The sequence below is a fragment of the Pristiophorus japonicus genome, chromosome 20 (genome assembly GCF_044704955.1).
Source record: "Pristiophorus japonicus isolate sPriJap1 chromosome 20, sPriJap1.hap1, whole genome shotgun sequence".
NCBI lineage: Eukaryota > Metazoa > Chordata > Chondrichthyes > Pristiophoridae > Pristiophorus > Pristiophorus japonicus.
The window spans coordinates 66273787-66292364 of record NC_091996.1 but is presented as its reverse complement, the minus strand read 5'-3'; the positions used below and the strand labels follow the sequence as shown (position 1 = coordinate 66292364).

The window sequence follows — 18578 nt, the reverse complement described above, 5'->3', positions numbered from 1 at the left end:
GCGCCCCCGCAAAACCGGCCCTGAAAACACCAGCTGGAAGCTGACCGCCCGCCCAGAAGAGGTCACCGCCGCCATTGCTGCCCCTCCGGGGCGAAAGCAGAGGTGGACATCACCGGAAAATCCAGCCTGTAATCTCCAGCCTGTGATCAATGAGATCACTTCTTATTTTTCTTAACTCCAGAGAGTATAGGCCCGATTTACTCAATCTCTCCTCATAGGACATCCCTCTCCTCCCAGGAATCAGTCTAGTGAACCTTTGTTGCACCACCTCTAAGGCAAGGATATCCTTCCTTAGATAAGGAGACCAAAGCTGTGCACAGTACTGCAGGTGTGGTCTCCCCAAAGCCCTGTACAATTGTAGCAACTTACTCTTGCAATAAAGGCCAAAATGCCATTTTCTTTCCTAAGTGCTGTCTGTACCTGCACGCTAACTCTGTACGAGGACACCTAAATCCTTCTGAGCATCAACACTGAATAGTTTCTTGCCATTTTAAAAATATTCTGTTTTTCTATTTTCCTACTAAAATGAATAACCTCACATTTCTCCACATTATACTCCATCTGCTACCTTATTGCCCACACTCTTAACCTGTCTTTATCCTTTTGTAGTCTCTTTACATAAGAATTAGGTACAGGAGTAGGCCATCTAGCCCCTCGAGCCTGCTCTGCCATTCAAAAAGATCATGGCTGATCTGGTCGTGGACTCAGCTCCACTTACCCGCCCGCTCCCCATGACCCTTAATTCCCTTATTGGTTAAAAATCTATCTATCTGTGACTTGAATACATTCAATGAGCTAGCCTCAACTGCTTCCTTGGGCAGAGAATTCCACAGATTCACAACCCGCTGGGAGAAGAAATTCCTTCTCAACTCGGTTTTAAATTGGCTCCCCCGTATTTTGAGGCTGTGCCCCCTAGTTCTAGTCTCCCCGACCAGTGGAAACAATCTCTCTGCCTCTATCTTGTCTATCCCTTTCATTATTTTAAATGTTTCTATAAGATCACCCCGCATCCTTCTGAACTCCAATGAGTAAAGACCCAGTCTACTCAATCTATCATCATAAGATAATCCCCTCATCTCCGGAATCAGCCTAGTGAATCGTCTCTGTACCCCCTCCAAAGCCAGTATATCCTTCCTTAAGTAAGGCGACCAAACTGTGTCCTCCTCATAGCTTACTTTCCCACCTAGCTTTGTATCGCCAGCAGACTTGGATACATTGCATTCAGTCCCCTCTTCTAAGTTATTAATATAGATTGTTAATAGCTGGGGCCCCAGCACTGATCTTTGCAGCACCCCACTAGTTACAGCCTGCCAACCTGAAAATGTTTATCGCTACTCTCTGTTTTCTGTCCTTTAACCAATCCTCTATCCATGCCAATATATTACGCCAACTCCATGAGCAATATTCAAGCTGTACCCTGAGGTACTCAAACTACACTCTGAAATACTCATCTGTACTCGCAGTACTCAAACTGTACCCTGAAATACTCACCCAGTACCCTGTAATACTCATCCTGTACCCGCAGTACTCAAACTGTACCCTCCAATACTCACCCAGTACCCTGTAATACTCATCCTGTACTCGCAGTATATAAACTGTACCCTGCAATACTCACCCAGTACCCTGTAATACTCATTCTGTACTCGCAGTACATAAACTGTACCCTGCAATACTCACCCAGTACCCTGTAATACTTACCCTGTACCTTTTAATACTCATCCTGTACTCGCAGTACATAACCTGTACCCTGTAATACTCACCCAGTACCCTGTAATACATAGAAACATAGAAAATAGGTGCAGGAGTAGGCCATTCAGCCCTTCGAGCCTGCACCACCATTCAATATGATCATGGTTGATCATTCACCTCAGTACCCCTTGCCTGCTTTCTCTCCATACCCCTTGATCCCTTTAGCCGTAAGGGTCATATCTAACTCCCTCTTGAATATATCCAATGAACTGGCATCAACAACTCTCTGCGATAGGGAATTCCACAGATTAACAACTCTCTGAGTGAAGAAGTTTCTCCTCATCTCAGTCCTAAATGGCCTATCCCTTATCCTTAGACTGTGTCCCCTGGTTCTGGACTTCCCCAACATCGGGAACATTCTTCCTGCATCTAACCTGTCCTGTCCCGTCAAAATTTTATATGTTTCCACGAGATCCCCTCTCATCCTTTTAAATTCCATTGAATACAGGCCCAGTCGATCCAGTCTCTCCTCATATGTCAGTCCTGCCATCCCAGGAATCAGTCGGGGGAACCTTCACTGCACTCCCTCAATAGCAAGAACGTCCTTCCTCAGATTAGGAGACCAAAACTGAACACAATATTCCAGGTGAGGCCTCACCAAGGCCCTGTACAACTGCAGTAAGACCTCCCTGCTCCTATACTCAAATCCCCTTGCTATGAAGGCCAACATACCATTTGCCTTCTTCACCGCCTGCTGTACCTGCATGCCAACTTTCAATGACTGATGTACCATGACACCCAGGTCTCATTGCACCTCCCCTTTTCCTAATCTGCCACCATTCAGATAATATTCTGCCTTCGTGTTTTTGCCCCCAAAGTGGATAACCTCACATTTATCCACATTATACTGCACCTGCCATGCATTTGCTCACTCACCTAACCTGTCCAAGTCACCCTGCAGCCTCTTAGCGTCCTCCTCACAGCTCACACCGCCACCCAGTTTAGTGCCATCTGCAAACTTGAAGATATTACTCATATATACTCATCCTGTACCCACATAACCTGTAACCCTGCAATACTCACCCAGTACCCTGTAATACTCACCCTGTACCTTTTAATACTTATCCTGTACCCGCAGTACATAACCTGTACCCTGCAATACTCACCCAGTACCCTGTCATACTCATCCTATACCCACAGTACATAACCTGTACCCTGTAATACTCACCCAGTACCCTGTAATACTCATCCTGTACCCACAGTACTCAAACTATACGCTGAAATACTCAAACTACACTCTGCAATACTCAACCTGTACCCTGAAATAGTCATTCTGCAACCCGCAATACTCAATCTACACTCTGAAATATTCAACCTTCAGCTTGCCCCCTTTTGATAGACAGCCTGTCCTCAATGATGGTCACTATGGAGAATGCTGTATTGCATAGGATTACATAGGATAGACAGCACAGAAACAGGCCAATTGGCCCAACTAATCCATGCCAGCGTTTATGCTCCACTCGGGCCTCCTCTCCTAAATCTATTAGCATAACCCTCTATTCACTTCTCCCTCAAATGCTTATCTAACCTCCCCTTAAATGCATCTATACCATTCGCTTCAAACACTCCCTGTGATAGCGAGTTCCACATTCTCAACACTTTCTGGGTAAAGACGTTTCTTCTGAATACCCTACTTCATTTCTTGGTGACTATCTTATATTGATGGCCTCCAGTTATGCTCTTCCCCACAAGTGGAAACATTCTCTCTATAATTTTAAAGGCCTCTATTAACTCACCCCTCAGCTTTCTCTTTTTGAGAGAAAAGAGACCCAGGCTGTTCATCCTTTCCTGATAGGTATACCCTCGCATTTCTGGTATCATCCGTGTAAATCTTCTCTGCACCCTCTCCAGTGCCTCTAAGGCCCAGAAATCGCGGCCTCCCCGGGTCTGTACGGAGTTTCTACAGACCCGGGAAGGCATCGGAAAAGCTGTTTTTCAGCGCACAATGCACATGCGCTGAAAAGCGGCTTTTCTGATCTGTTAAGTTTCTGGCTTAACAGATCAGGAGCGAAGACATTTGCATGGGCAAGATTGCAGGATTTACGCATATCTTGCTCAGCAATAGTCCTCAAAACTCCTGTGCCTGATAAAAGCAGGCGCATAGCCTACTTTGACAGGTGTAAGAGTTTTAAAATACACAAAAACATTTTAAAATAAAGTTATAAAAACATATTTTATTGCTAAAAACCCTCCCCACTATGGTAAGTTTATTTTAAAGCATAATTTAAAAAACTTTTTTTAAATCAGGAAAATATATATTTTTTAAATATATTAATAACTTTAATTTAAATTAATAAAAATGTTGTGCATTTTTTCTATCTTTTATTAGTGTTTAGGGGGTGTTTCTCATTCATAGTAATAGGAGTTTCATACTTACGAAACTCCTATTACTATGAATGAGAATATACTGCATCTGATTGGCAGCCCAGAGCCATGTGACTCCCGCTCCAGGCCTGCTCACGTCGTGATGAGCAAGTGCTGCGACGTGCAATCGGTGGAGGCCTCAGGACCGGGATCTCGCGTGGCCACAGCAGCTTTAGGTCGGTGGGCATCTTTTTTCTGAAATCTATTCGAACGCCCGCGGGAAGGAGAAAATGGGATTTCTGAGCCTATATCTATTTTATAATCTGGCGAGCAAAATTCTACACAGTACTCTATGTGGTCTAACCAAGGTTCTATATTCTGCCTGTACGCTACACCGTGCGATGCTGTGATATCTAGCCTGCATCTGGTACTCAATCTGCTCCCTGTGGCCAATGATACTCAGCCTGCTCCCTGTGGCCAATGATACTTAGCCTGCTCCCTGTGGCCAATGATACTCAGCCTGGTGCCTGTGGCCAATGATACTCAGCCTGCTGCCTGTGGCCAATGATACTCAGCCTGCTCCCTGTGGCCAATGATACTCAGCCTGCTGCCTGTGGCCAATGATACTCAGCCTGGTCCCTGTGGCCAATGATACTCAGCCTGCTGCCTGTGGCCAATGATACTCAGCCTGCTCCCTGTGGCCAATGATACTCAGCCTGCTGCCTGTGGCCAATGATACTCAGCCTGCTCCCTGTGGCCAATCATACTCAGCCTGCTCCCTGTGGCCAATGATACTCAGCCTGCTGCCTGTGGCCAATGATACTCAGCCTGCTCCCTGTGGCCAATGATATTCAGCCTGCTCCCTGTGGCCAATGATACTCAGCCTGCTCCCTGTGGCCAATCATACTCAGCCTGCTCCCTGTGGCCAATGATACTCAGCCTGGTCCCTGTGGCCAATGATACTCAGCCTGGTGCCTGTGGCCAATGATACTCAGCCTGGTGCCTGTGGCCAATGATACTCAGCCTGCTCCCTGTGGCCAATGATATTCAGCCTGCTCCCTGTGGCCAATGATACTCAGCCTGCTCCCTGTGGCCAATCATACTCAGCCTGCTCCCTGTGGCCAATGATACTCAGCCTGGTCCCTGTGGCCAATGATACTCAGCCTGGTGCCTGTGGCCAATGATACTCAGCCTGGTGCCTGTGGCCAATGATACTCAGCCTGGTTCCTGTGGCCAATGATACTCAGCCTGCTCCCTGTGGCCAATGATACTCAGCCTGGTGCCTGTGGCCAATGATACTCAGCCTGGTCCCTGTGGCCAATGATACTCAGCCTGGTGCCTGCATCCCCTGCATCTTACGGTGGTTAGTCAGCAACCTATGAAATGCAGCCAGCTCTTCTAGCGCAGACTGACTCTGGGAAACATTTTATTAGTACCATTCCCGATGAATAGTTAAACATGTGTTGTAAAGTGGGGAGGGTTGGAGGAGTGAGGAGCCCACTCAGAGACACCCCACCATGTCGCCGTGTTGGTCTTTGCACCAGTGTTCACCGGTCATTATTGCGAGTTTAACCCTTTGCTGGGAGGTGCACCTGCGGTAGTCTACTTAACCCTTTAATCACTGCAGTAGCACGGAGACAAGTGGAAGGTCTGATATAGAGTTTATTCACAGAATACAATCAATAAAGAAACATTCTTTGTGTTCCTAGCACTGCTCTCGGCGAGCTCTCCAGCACTAACTGTTACCTTTGGCAGCAGGTGCTCCATACACCTTATGTGATGACAAAGACGAGTATTTCTCCATCATGTTGTGTCCTAAACGCGTTAACGGTTTCTTGGAGCCCAAGGCCGGGTTTGTGGGGTGGGGCGAGGAGCTAAAACAAACCCAATCCGCTCGGACACACAGGTGAGAGCAGTTTTTATTATCTGGTTACTGTGACTGACGGGCTGATCTGGAAACAAATGGACTTTAACCCATTTCAGCCCAGCTTCGAGCGGAACCACAGGGGCCTGGTGTGCTCTCCTGCAGAGTCAGCTGGACCAGGTGGCTGACTCCTGGTGCTGACTGTGGGCTGACAATGCACTAAAGCTTTCAACGTGCCTTTGACATCAGAGAAGTTAGGAGCAGGTCTGTGGCTTAGACAAGGATGCTTGCGATTAAAAATAAGTGCTGTTAAACCCTGTTCTCTCTATCTAAAGATCAAAATCTAAAATTTAGGTAAAAAAATATGTTCTTGCCAGATTCGGCATTCTGATGAAGGATTGAGGGCACTGGGCTGGGCCGGGGCCGGAATGGGTCTCAATAGACTGGCTGGGCCTGGGCCGGAATGGGTCTCAATAGGCTGCCGAATACTGTGGCGTGGATCTAGAACACATTAAGCTTTACCGACCTATAGCGGGCATCAGTTTAAGACGCTGCATTGGCAATGGTTTTAGGCATCGTATAATACTGGGGCGGAAAAAGAAGCAATTCCGAGGTCAGAGTCAAGTATGTGCAGGTTGCTTGGCAACGCTGCCTCTCAGGCAAAACTATCAAGACAGCATAATACTTGCCACTCAATCTGAATTTGATACCTTTGATTTCACAGAAAACACAGAAACTCCCAGATGAGATAATGCAGTTATAGATAATTTACCATATAGGCTGCTGCCAAAGCACAGCAAATTGTTCAGTCTTGGAGTAATCCGTTTTTTGTTTGTTGCAAATGCCACTTTGCGACAGGGAAGAGCCAGGGCCCTCCCTCTCCTCCTTCTACATGATCGCACAGGAAGACAGCGGGTTTCGAAGCTGGCAGCTACAGGCCGCCCCGCAGTACTGCTGGAAGGTCTGGTAGCAGCTGCGGTCGGCTTCCCCGCCCCACTGGCCCGGGTTGGCGGCGAGGGCTTCGGCCGGCAGCCGGGCCAGGATGCTGGTGTTGACGGCCAGGGCCGCCAGGCCGTAGTCGGTGAAGAGGACGGTCTCCCGGCGGCACGTAGGGCAGGAGATGAACTTGTACTTGGGGCAGGACTCGTAGAGGATCTGCAGGCACTCCTCACACACCGAGTGCAGGCAGGAGAGGATCCGCGGGCGCTTGTTGGTGGCATTGTACACGTGGCCGCAGGTGGGGCACTCCAGGGGCTCCGAGGTGGCAGACTGGTGAAGCACGTACTGGTTGACGATGACCTCGTCCGACGGCGTCTGCCGGTGGTAGCACATATCCGCACTGGCCTTGCGGTGGCCCTGGACAAACTTCTCACGGCGGGGCGGCGTCCGGGCCAGCCCGCCAGGGCTCCGGGCCTTCTCCAGGGCGGGGACGTCAGCGCAGGCCTGGTTGGCGATGATCTCTGACTCCAGAGGCCAGGCACACTTCCCGACAAGCGGAGGCTCCCGGGCGCACTGCGAGGGTCCGTAGCGAGCCTGCGAGCTGGGGCAGTCCCCAAACTTCTCCGCCGGCGCGATCTTCACCACCTCCATCTTGATGGCGGCCTGCTGCTGTTTCAGGCACGCCATGGGGAAGGGGGTGGGAGTCCAAGCTGCGGCTGGGCAGCCTGCTTCACAGGCAGGGGCTGTACTCGCCTCGCTGTCTGCCCATCTCTGCACCCTGCAGGCTTCCCTCTGTGCACCAGGATCCTTCACTCTCCATATAGCAGGCTCAGGCTGCAACACAATCAGCGGGAAACATCCTGAATCCTCCGCACAGCCTCCACCGGATCCAAACAGCCTGATATTTATCTAGTGAGGCTGACAGGTGCGCTCAGTGTCAGCTTTACAACAGCACGATCCGACTTCTCTTCCTCTGCTGGACTCTCAATCTCTTACCGGCAGTGAATGCTGCAATATCAGGCAGGCGAGCGCTGCAAACAGGTTCCAGAAGAAGCCTCTATGACAGTGCTGAGTGAGCGACAGAGAAGCTCTCATTCACTGAAGAAATCTCTCAGCTGAGGAATAGTGAGCTGCTTGAAGATGCTCGGTCGAATCACGTTACCTGCACTTGCAGATGATCTGGTGCTTGCAATTTCCAATCGAGCACAGCTTCAGCCTTCCCTCCATTAGCGATGTGTGTGTCTCTGTGTTGACAGTAAGGGCAGTGGCTGCTCTGCAGCTTGTTCTCTCTCTCTTGCTCTGTCTCTCCGAGCCCTCTGTTTACCTCTGATGGCAGTGTTGTCTGCAGCAGCACTGCAGTACTGCAGCTAGCTCACATTTCTCTCATTCAGCACCGTGTGGGGGCTCCAGGCCGCAGTCCCTCAACGCAGGCTACCTCTGCAACTGAAGCCAACCTCTAGCTGCTTGCCTTTTTCATTCATGTATCTAACCTTCAAAGGGCTCTTGCTGTGGTGCAATCGATGCTGAGAAAGCAGAGGATGATGCTGTTGCCATTTCCATTTCCTTCCTGAGTCACAGTGGCTTGGTGCTGCTACTGCAAGAGAAAACAGCACCAGCTATTCCCCTGAGCACTTCACACCCTCCCAGCCAACGAGGTCACCTCTAGATAGTTCACACACTTAACCCCTCCACTCTCCCACTGTGTTCAGTGTTGACTGCTGCCTCCTTGCACCTCTGACTATCTCTACTGTTTGATAATGGGCAATGACGAAAAGGAAACTATATTTGTTTTGAGTCCCTTTTAAAGTCTGTCTGTTTGACGTGTTTTTCACTCTCAAAATCTCTCAAGACAATGACATTTACTGAGTCGCCATGAAAATAGCATTAGAATTTTAAACACAAAAGGGGCCTGCCAAACCATTTAATCCCATGAGTGCTGCGAAAGGCAATTGAAGCATTCATTGAGAAGTGCCAATAAAGAGACCCACAGTGCAGAAAATCACACAGATCAAACAGGTTAGGAGAGAAGACAAGGTGAATCAGGAAGCTGTGAGAAGCTGACATCAAGCATGAGTTTTATGCTGATTATAACATGAACATAAGATTGAGAGGTACGGAGTCCCATATGATCCTCAGACAAGTTCATAGCAGCCTTAATTGCAGCACGGTGACCAGCAAGCTGTGCTAAACATAGACCATAGAACGGAATTAACGATGGGCCAACAACAACAAGGTATGACACACACGGAGCCAATAAGAGCAAGGTATAGATCACACAGGGCAAATAAGAACAAGGCCTGAGGCGCACTGGGCCAATACGAACAAAGCCTGAAGCGCACTGGGCCAATATGAACAAAGCCTGAGGCCTAATGGGCCAATAAGAACAAGGCCTGAGGCACTCTGGGCCAATACGAACAAAGCCTGAGGCCTAATGAGCCAATAAGAACAAGGTCTGAGGCCTAATGGTCCAATAAGAACAAGGCCTGAGGCACACTGGGCCAATAAGAACAAGATCTGAAACACATAGGAGCAATAGAAATGTTCTCCAAAAGCTAGAGGATGCTTAGAATCATCCCCAGGTTAATGGGTTAAAAGCCTTCTCTTTCTCCTGGCGTTAAGATTTGTAAATAAAATGAGTTTGGACACTCTGACCCCCGTACTAGTGTTGCAATGGGCACAACACAATAATTACCATAAAGTGGCACAATTGAGTTTTAAAGTAGAAATCTCTCTACGAGATGTCTGATGTGGGAAAATACGACACTGGTACTTTGGGAAGTGATTTCTGAGATTGAGATTGGGACAGATAGCTGGGCGGACAGAGGGAGCTATAGTCTATATCTAACTCATGCTGAGTTGAGTGTGTTTGATGGGACAGTGTAGAGGGAGCTATGCCCTCTATTAGTCCCGTGCTGAGCTGAGAGTGTTTGACAGGACAGTGTAGAGAGAGCTATGCCTTGTCTCTAACCCGTACTGAGCTGAGAGTTTTTGATGGGACAATGTAGAGGGAGCTATGTCCTGTATCTAACTGTGCTGTACCTAACGCTTTATTAGGCACTGTAGAGAGAGATTAACTCTGTACCTAATCCAGGAGGGCGGTTATTTCTACAGCCCTGTAGACCATGAGCTTCGTGGCAGTTTTGAGGGCCTAGTCTTCAAACACTCTTTTCCTCAGGTGGCCGAAAGCTGCACTGGCGCACTGGAGGCGGTGTTGGATCTCGTCGTCAATGCCTGCTCTTGTTGATAGGAGGCTACCAAGATATGGGAAGTGGTCCACGTTGTCCAGGGCCGCACGTGGATCTTGATGACTGGGGGACAGTGTTGTGCGGTAAGGACAATGTATAGACACACTAGATCACTGGAAATCAAGGCTAGAAATTGCATAGCGCTCCGTTTGGGGCGATAACTTTTCAGGAAGCGCAAAGGTATCGCCAGGCAAAAACTAATTTATGTTCCCGGGAACTTCTGCTTTAGCCCTCCAAAAGGGAAGTGGAGCACTAAATCAAGCGCTAGCACTTCCCGTAGAGAGCTAACGTGTGTGAGAGGGGTGATAGCGGCAGAGTGCTGAGCAATGTTCAGTACAGTGCTGCCATCTTACAGGCTCCTTTCCTCACTTAAAGGGAAGGGCCAATGATGGTTGGAATCAATCCTCATGCTCTCTCTGTGGGGCCACAGAACCTGTGCTACGTGCATAACAGCCACAAGCACTCTTAAGAGAGTGCAGGGCTGAGGAATCACGGCACCTGAACAAATCAGGAGGCACCAGAATGGGGCGGTAAATAAATGTTGCCCTATCTGACCACCACTGCCTTTAAATATCGCTCCCCAAGCGGCCAGCCGAGGTGACAACGCCTCCTGCAGCTGCCGTTGTTGACACCCGGCAATGCTGCAGGGGACAGGAGCGAATCTTACATCGGGACGGTAAAGGGGTGCTGCGCACCGGATGGCGTCAGAATCTACGGGGCGCAGGAGAGCGAGGCGGTAAGTGTTAGCTCCAATGCAAAACCGCGGGCATCAGTGATTTAGCGTCCCGTTACCGCCCCCTGCAGGTGCCAATGGGAAGCGCAAACCAGGCCGAATTTTCACCCCAGGTATATAAATTCTGATGAGAGGTCATCAACCTTAAACGTCAGCTCTGTTTCTCTACAGATGCTGCCTGACCTGCTGAGTATTTCCAGCATCTTCTGTTTCTATTTCAGATTTTCAGCATCCACAGTATTTTGCTTTTGTATATAAACGCAACTTGTTGTTGTATAGATGCAGTGAACCAATGAGAACTAGGTATAGACACACAGCCAATACAAGCCAGGTTTTGCGATTTTACCGACAGTATTTGTCCCTGGATGGGATTTTGGTCTAATTTTTATCATGATGTTGCTATGAAATTAGATTCTGTTCTCAAAGGGGTAACTCCTAGTGATATACAAACTACCTGAGATGTTTTAGAACAAATTAGTCCGATAATAGACAGGTCTGTAGCTTTAATGTTAGAATCGTTTACATGGTAAGGCACCCAACAGGGGGCCTAGCTAACTGGGCAATGCAATAGTTATAGCTCCCATACCAAGGAGAGTTATCATTCAAGGAGGTAGCTTTGATTGAAGGCTCAGTAAGCCTAACCTCGACACAGATAGATAAGGACAGATCAGAGGTAAAGTTTTGTATTTCTCTCTCTTTAGAAAGCGTAGTCCTGCTCAGTCTCGAACAGAGTGCGACAGGAGGGTTTTAGTTAGTCTTGGCTCAGTGGGTGTGCCTTTGTCTATGAGTGAGGTTGTGAGTTCAAGCCACACTCCAGCTTTTTGAGCACATAATCCAGAGCAGTACTTAGGGAGTGTTGCACTGTCAGAGTTGTCGTCTTTCGGATGAGACATTAAACTGAGGCCCCATCTGCCCGCTCAGGTGGATGTAATAGATCCCATGGCGCTATTCAAGGAAGAGCAGAGGAGTTCACCCTGGTGTCCTGGCCAAGAAATTCAGCAGTTTAAAAAGAAAATGGCCACCAGCTCCATTTTAAGTATCGCGCCGTGAGCAGCCTGCTGCGGGTCCGGGGCAATAATGGGGTGCAGCGCACGGTCATAACATCCGTCATCGCCAGCACAGCAGAGCGAGGCACTACGGGCTACCGCCGCCGCTAAACTCCTGCAGAATTTAGCGGGAGTCGTTAGCGGCGTTGCCCCCGGGCGAAAAGTCGTTTGCGCCCCGTTAGCCCAATGACACGAATTTCTCGGCCAAGTTCTTTCTTTTGCTTTGTAAAGTTAGTGGCAGTTTAGGGGATTGTTGATTTGTAAACTGCGTTTACCCCATAAAGGGGGAAGCCACATATTTCTATTATTTTGAGCATGAGTAGTAATAGAAAATTAATTTTTGCTGCAAAAACTATGTTCTATTCATTCATATACATCCTGTAAAATAAACCAGTTTATTGGTTTACAATTAACCTTGTCTCACTAGGGAGCTTTTCAGTCAACCTTCCAAAAAGATGGAAGAACACAGGTGGTGGCACGTGCGAGATCACAGTATACCGTACACAAAACAAGGTCTTATTGTTACAGTCCCTGGATAATGCTATAGTTTAATTAGATATTGGGTAGTAAAGGAGTAATTCAGTTTGTAGGTGATGTGAAGTCACTTATGGGGGTGACTGGGGGCACTGATCCCAAGATAATATCTAGTGCAGATCCTACATTTATAACAGACACACCAGACCAAAAAAACCAGCAATAGACACACCAGACTAATGAGAACTAGTTCTAGAACAGTTATGGACACATCAGGCCAATGAGAACCAACAATCTGAACTATTGAGAACCAGATGAAGCCACACTGCGCCAATGAGAACCAAACAAAAACAAATCAAAATGACTATGTACGCCATTGAGCCAATGGGAATCTGGTATGGAGCGCACATATTAATCACAATAAGAATGAGCCCGTAGAACATTTTACAAATGGCCATCTTGACTGGAGCTGAGCTAGTGGCCTATCATGAGCATCGCAAGGCCTCTGCTTCTAACTACTCAGCGCAATGATCAAACAGCTTTAACTATTCCCTACTTCTTTTATGGTGTTGAAAACGTATGCAAATGTCTAGCTTGAAACAGCATTTTGTTGAACCTCCCTTATCCAGAACCCTCGTGACCTGGCCCATTCTGGATAATGGATTAAAGGGGTTAAATTGGATGGTACAGGTATTGAGCAAGGGAATATCGGGGCCGGCTGGCTTGAGGCTGGGAGTGCGGCAGAGAGCATGGCGGGGATGGGGGGAGAGGCGGTGGATTGCAGGGTCAGGCCAGCGATTGTGGGAGTCAGCAGCGAGGAAAGACTTCAATTTGTTCATATCGGAGTTCTGTGCATGCGCCACCTGGTGGCCGGGAATGGTTCTGGATGAGGGGTGGTTCTGGATAAGCGAGTTCTGGATAAGGGAGGTTCAACCTGTAGGTGCAAACGAGAAAGGTGCCAATTCAGGTTGGATATTACAGGACCCACCTGAAAAATCCACAAGTAATATCCAACAGGTGGGACCTGTAATATCCACAGCTGGGACCTGTAACATCCAACAGGTGCGACCTGTAATATCCAACAGGTGGGACCTGTAATAGCCACAGGTGGGACCTGTAATATCCAACAGGTGGGACCTGTAACATCCAATAGGTGGGACCTGTAATATCCAACAGGTGGGACCTGTAATATCCAACAGGTGGGATCTGTAACATCCAACAGGTGGGACCTGTAACATCCAAAAGGTGGGACCTGTAATATCCAACAGGTGGGACCTGTAACATCCAACAGGTGGGACCTGTAATATCCAACAGGTGGGACCTGTAATATCCAACAGGTGGGATCTGTAACATCCAACAGGTGGGACCTGTAACATCCAACAGGTGGGACCTGTAATATCCAACAGGTGGGACCTGTAACATCCAACAGGTGGGACCTGTAATATCCAACAGGTGGGACCTGTAAAATACAACCTGAAACCACAGGAGGCTTTGCAAACCACATAGTCAAATGAAAATACCCAGCTTGTTGAGAAGGGCTTCATTCCTCATCTTGGATGAAGGACAGTCACTACGAATAACTGACAGTGCCTTCAGCCTTGCCTTGAGCAGGTAGATAAAGTGGGAGCTGCAAGGGCAGAGAAAACTGCATCAGCGACTGACTACACTGTTGCTCTGTCAGCACGAAGCAGCAACCTTTGACTAAATAGCACTGTGCAAACTACAAAAATAAACTTACATTTATATAGCGCCTTTCACGACTACTGGACATCTCAAAGCGCTTTACAGCCAATGAAGTACTTTTCGAAGTGTAGTCCCTATTGTAATGTGGAAAATGCGACCGCCAATTTGTGCACAGCAAGCACCCACAAACAGATAAACAGTGATAGTGTTTTTGTTAAGTTGATTGAGAGATGAATATTGGCCAGGACACCAGGGATAACTCCCCTGCTCGTCTTCAAAATAGTGTCATGGGATCTTTTACATCCACCTGAGAGAGCAGATGGGGCCACGGTTTAATGCCACATTCGAAGGACGGCACCTCCAACAGTGCAGCACTTCGCTGGAGTGTCAGCCTAGATTTACGCACTCAAGTCCCTGATGTGGGACTTGAACCCACAACCTTGACTCAGAAGCGAGTGTGCTACCCACTGAGCCACAGCTGAACTCACAGCATTCAATGGAAACACATCACTGTTTTAATGGAAACAGCTGAGAGCAAAACAAAGTACATGACCTAGTTATATTCAACGAATGTAAAGCAAGTACGAAATGCTTTCCTCCTCCAGCAAACACAGTCACAGCGATGAAGCAATGCAAAACCTTTGTTTCCCTCCATCCCCAAGAAGGAAGCATGTCTAGTGTACAGAAGGTAGAGAATGTAAAGGCGTTGGCTTCCCCCACACAACCACACTGTATATTTTGTGAAATATATAGCCTTCACCTCCCCCAGCACAACCACAGTGACGTAGATTGAGCAATATATATTGTATTGTCCAGCAGCAAACCACAGAGACAAAGGTTAGTCACTACATTTTCCATTTAAGTTTAATTGAGAAGACCACCCACCCAGTAGTACTCACCTTTCGCCTTCCCACGTATTTCTGGTGTCAATAGCACTTCCATAATATCAGGAGGCTCCCAGAATGGAAACCTCCTCTGAATGGGAACATAAGAACATAGAAATAGGAGCAGGAGTAGGCTGCTAGGTATTAGTGGTGCCATTAGCTCTGTTGTCTCATCAATCAGTGACAATGTTGAGGTAGTGCCTCAGATAGTGAACAGATAATTGTGCTGTTTCTCAGGGCAGCAACATTTTGGGTCCCTCTCCCCCCAGCCCTGTTTGATTGCTGCACAATTCACAAAGCAGGCAGGGCCAGCCTGTTTACCTACTGAAGAGGTGCTGTGCCTGAACCATCATAGGACTCAGGAGCCTGGAGACAGGGCCACGTCAATCCCAAGGGTTTCATGAGCACACATGTCACAACTACTGCCACTCAGGCAGCGCCCTAGACGAAACACAAGAGTACTTACATCATACATTATCATTAAGGGGAACCAGCATTAAGCACTCACATACATGACATGTTTGGTGAGTGAAAATCTGGTTGCACTGTAGTTGTTGTGTTTGGAGAAAATATTCTTCTAAAAATTTCATCAAATGTTAGGAATGGGAAATTTGTGTGTTGCCTGGGAAATTTAAGACACTGTAGGTGAAGACATATTTATAGAGGGCACAGGTGTACACAGGACTGTTAATGTAATGGTCACATTTACAAGTTAAGAGAATTGAGGCAATTTTCGTGTTCAACTGCTCTATTTGCATTTGAAAGCGGGGCAATAACGGGACCAAACAAGCGCATGCAATGGAAGCGCCAGCTTACCAACTGCAACAGACCTCGATCCAAGTGGCCGCAGCTCCTGCCACATCCAGACGGGAGCCTCATTAACGTATGATATTCAGCGTCAAATGATGTTGCTGCGATCCATAATTCCATTTTAGTCTCTGCCCCCATTGCTACCACCAGTTCCTGCTTCCACCCACAAACTATGGCCAATACAGGCTGAAAGGGGACCATCTCCAGCAATATTTCATAGGACTCTCAGCCGCTCTCATGGAAAAGCAGTAGAACGTTTTGAGAGACATTTTTCTTGTATCAGACAGTGGGGTTTTGCTGCTTAGATGATGTTAACATATTTGTAGTTGCTACTGAACCTTGTGAACTCCGCAGGGATTTCTGGCAGTGTACTTATTTCTTTATAGGCTTAATCTGGGAATCTCACACTGGCAGAAGCAGGAGGAGCAGTTGGAAGAAGGAGCAAACAGCTGTAACTGAAGGAATCCCTGCTCTTCAAACAGAGTTTATAGGCCTGGGGCAACATACCTGTACTGGTATTCAGGAAGAATAGTGGTTTCCTGGGGGGAGGAGGGGGGGGGGGGCGGAGAGGAGTGCATAACCTTCTTAACGTGGGATCTATAACATTCTGGATTTACATTTTTTTACACATTATAAGTAGTGTGATTAGATCTCCTTATTAAGTTAATACAAAATATACAAATCAACTGAAATACATTACATCTAATAGATTTAAGGCAGCATTTTCTAACCTTTCAACTAATACAAAGCAGGACTGTAATAAAGTCCAATGATGTTTAGGTTCAAAGTTCAGAAATTGTCTTCAAAACTCCAGTGTTGCATTTAACTTCAGTCAGGGTATTACATCACAATCCCATGGACTCGGTTTCTCCAGCCCTGATTTCCTATTCCTATTGACTGCTGTTTGGATCCCATTGTCAGTAATTGTAAGCTGGTAGTTTGAAACTTTACTTTATCGTGTGTGGCTTGAGCATTGAAACTCAAAAAGACAAGTTTACTGTTAAACTACTGTAAAGAAAACTTTTCACGTTCATTTAATTTAACACTTGGAATATGCAAAAAACTATTTTTAGAGAACTGTCCTATGTTAAAAATGATTTTTTTTTTAAGTATATAAAAATGTATGTAACTTTTCCAAGTTACTGATATTTCTTTGGTCTCCCTAACCGCACACCAACTGTGGTTGGAAGGATGTGTGGATGACCTGTTCCACATCTATGCCAATGGCGCTCTGAATTAACTGTTTGGGGATTTATGAAAGTGGTGGATTGACGCCTCTCCTGATAATTTGTGTCTGAAGTTATAAATGGAAATCAACCTTATTAACATATGTTGCCTTGATTTTAAAGTCTACCTTCCTTCTCCCTCCCTCCCTCCCCCTCTCTCTCCCCCTCCCTACTCCCCCTCTCCCCATCCCTCCCCCTCCCTCCCTCACCCCTCCCTCCCTCCATCTCTGTCTCCCCCTCTCTCCCTCCCTTCCTCTACCCATCCCTCCCTCCCTCTCTCTCTGCCCCTCCCTCTCTCTCTCTCCCCCTCCCTCCCTCTCTTTCTCCCTCTCCCTCTCTCTTGCCCTCTCTCATCCTCTCTCCCCTCTTTCCCTCTCTCTCCCCCCTCGCTCTCTCTCTCCCCCTCCCCTCTCCCCATCCCTCCCCCTCCCTCCATCTCCCCATCCCTCCCTCCCTCTTCCCCTCCCACTCTACCTCCTCCCCCTCCCTCCCTCCCTATCTCTCTCTGCCCTTCTCCCACCCCTCTCTCCGCCTCCCTCCCTCTCTCTCTCCCCCTCCCTCCCTCTCTCTCCCCCCCTCCCTCCCTCTCTCTCTCCCCCTCCCTCCCTCTCTCTCTCCCCCTCCCTCCCTCTCTCTCCCCCCCATCACTTCCTCCCTCTCCCCCATCACTTCCTCCCTCTCCCCCTCCCTTCCTCCTTCTCCCCCTCACTTCCTCCCTCTCCCCCTCCCTTCTTCCCTCTCCCCCTCCCTTCCTCCCTCTCTGCCTCTCTCTCTCCCCCTCCTTCCCTCTTTCTCTCCCCCTCCCTCCCTCGCTCTCTCCCCGTCCCTCCCTCTCTCCCCGTCCCTCCAACGCTCTCGCCCTTCCCCTCCCTCCCTCTCTCCCCCTCCCCCCATCTCTCTACCCCCTCTTTCTCCGTCTCTCACTCTCTCTCTCCCCCTCCCACTTCTCCCCCTCCCCACCTCCCTTCCTCCCCACCACCCTCCCTCCCTATCTTTCTCTCTCTTCATCTCCCACCCTCCCATTCTCTCTCCCTCTCTCGGCTTCTTTCCCCATCCATCCCTCTCTCTCTATCCCCCTCCCTCTCTCCCTCTCTCTCTCCCCCTTCCTCACTGCCTCCCTCTCCTCCTCACTCCCTCCCTCTCTCTCTCCACCTCCCTTCCTCACCACTCTCACTCCACCCTCGCTCCCTCCACCCTCGGTCCCTCTCCCTCGCTCCCTCCCCCCCTCCCTCCCCAACCCTCCACCCCCTCTCACTCCCCCACCTCTCACCCACTCCCTTCCTCTCTCCCTCTCCCACTCCCTCCTTCCCCTCCCCCTCCCTCCCCACCCTCCCTCATTCTCTCTACTCCTCCCTCCCAGAAGTCCAGAACCAGGGGTCACAGTCTAAGGATAAGGGGTAAGCCATTTAAGACCGAGATGAGGAGAAATTTCTTCGCCCAGAGAGTGGTGAACCTGTGGAATTCCCTACCACAGGAAGTTGTTGAGGCCAATTCACTAAATATATTCAAAAAGGAGTTAGATGTAGTCCTTACTACTAGGGGGATCAAGGGGTATGGCAAGAAAGCAGGAATGGGGTACTGAAGTTGCATGTTCAGCCATGAACTCATTGAATGGCGGTGC

At 48.4% G+C, this 18578-nt stretch overlaps 2 protein-coding genes across 2 annotated transcripts in view; both read right to left on the bottom strand.

Moving 5' to 3' along the window:
• The window catches only part of LOC139232754 (tetratricopeptide repeat protein 28-like), a 428802-nt gene that overhangs the window by 133904 nt on the left and 276320 nt on the right, over positions 1 to 18578 (bottom strand). The window lies entirely within an intron of this gene.
• rnf208 (ring finger protein 208) lies at positions 5708 to 7543 on the bottom strand. The gene has a single exon (XM_070863450.1). It carries the CDS (start codon positions 7541 to 7543, stop codon positions 6806 to 6808), a length of 738 nt encoding a protein of 245 aa, XP_070719551.1. The 3' UTR covers positions 5708 to 6805.

Bases quoted from the DNA above. Each gene is read 5' to 3' on its own strand.
- rnf208 (XM_070863450.1), bottom strand. From the start codon at position 7,543: ATGGCGTGCCTGAAACAGCAGCAGGCCGCCATCAAGATGGAGGTGGTG.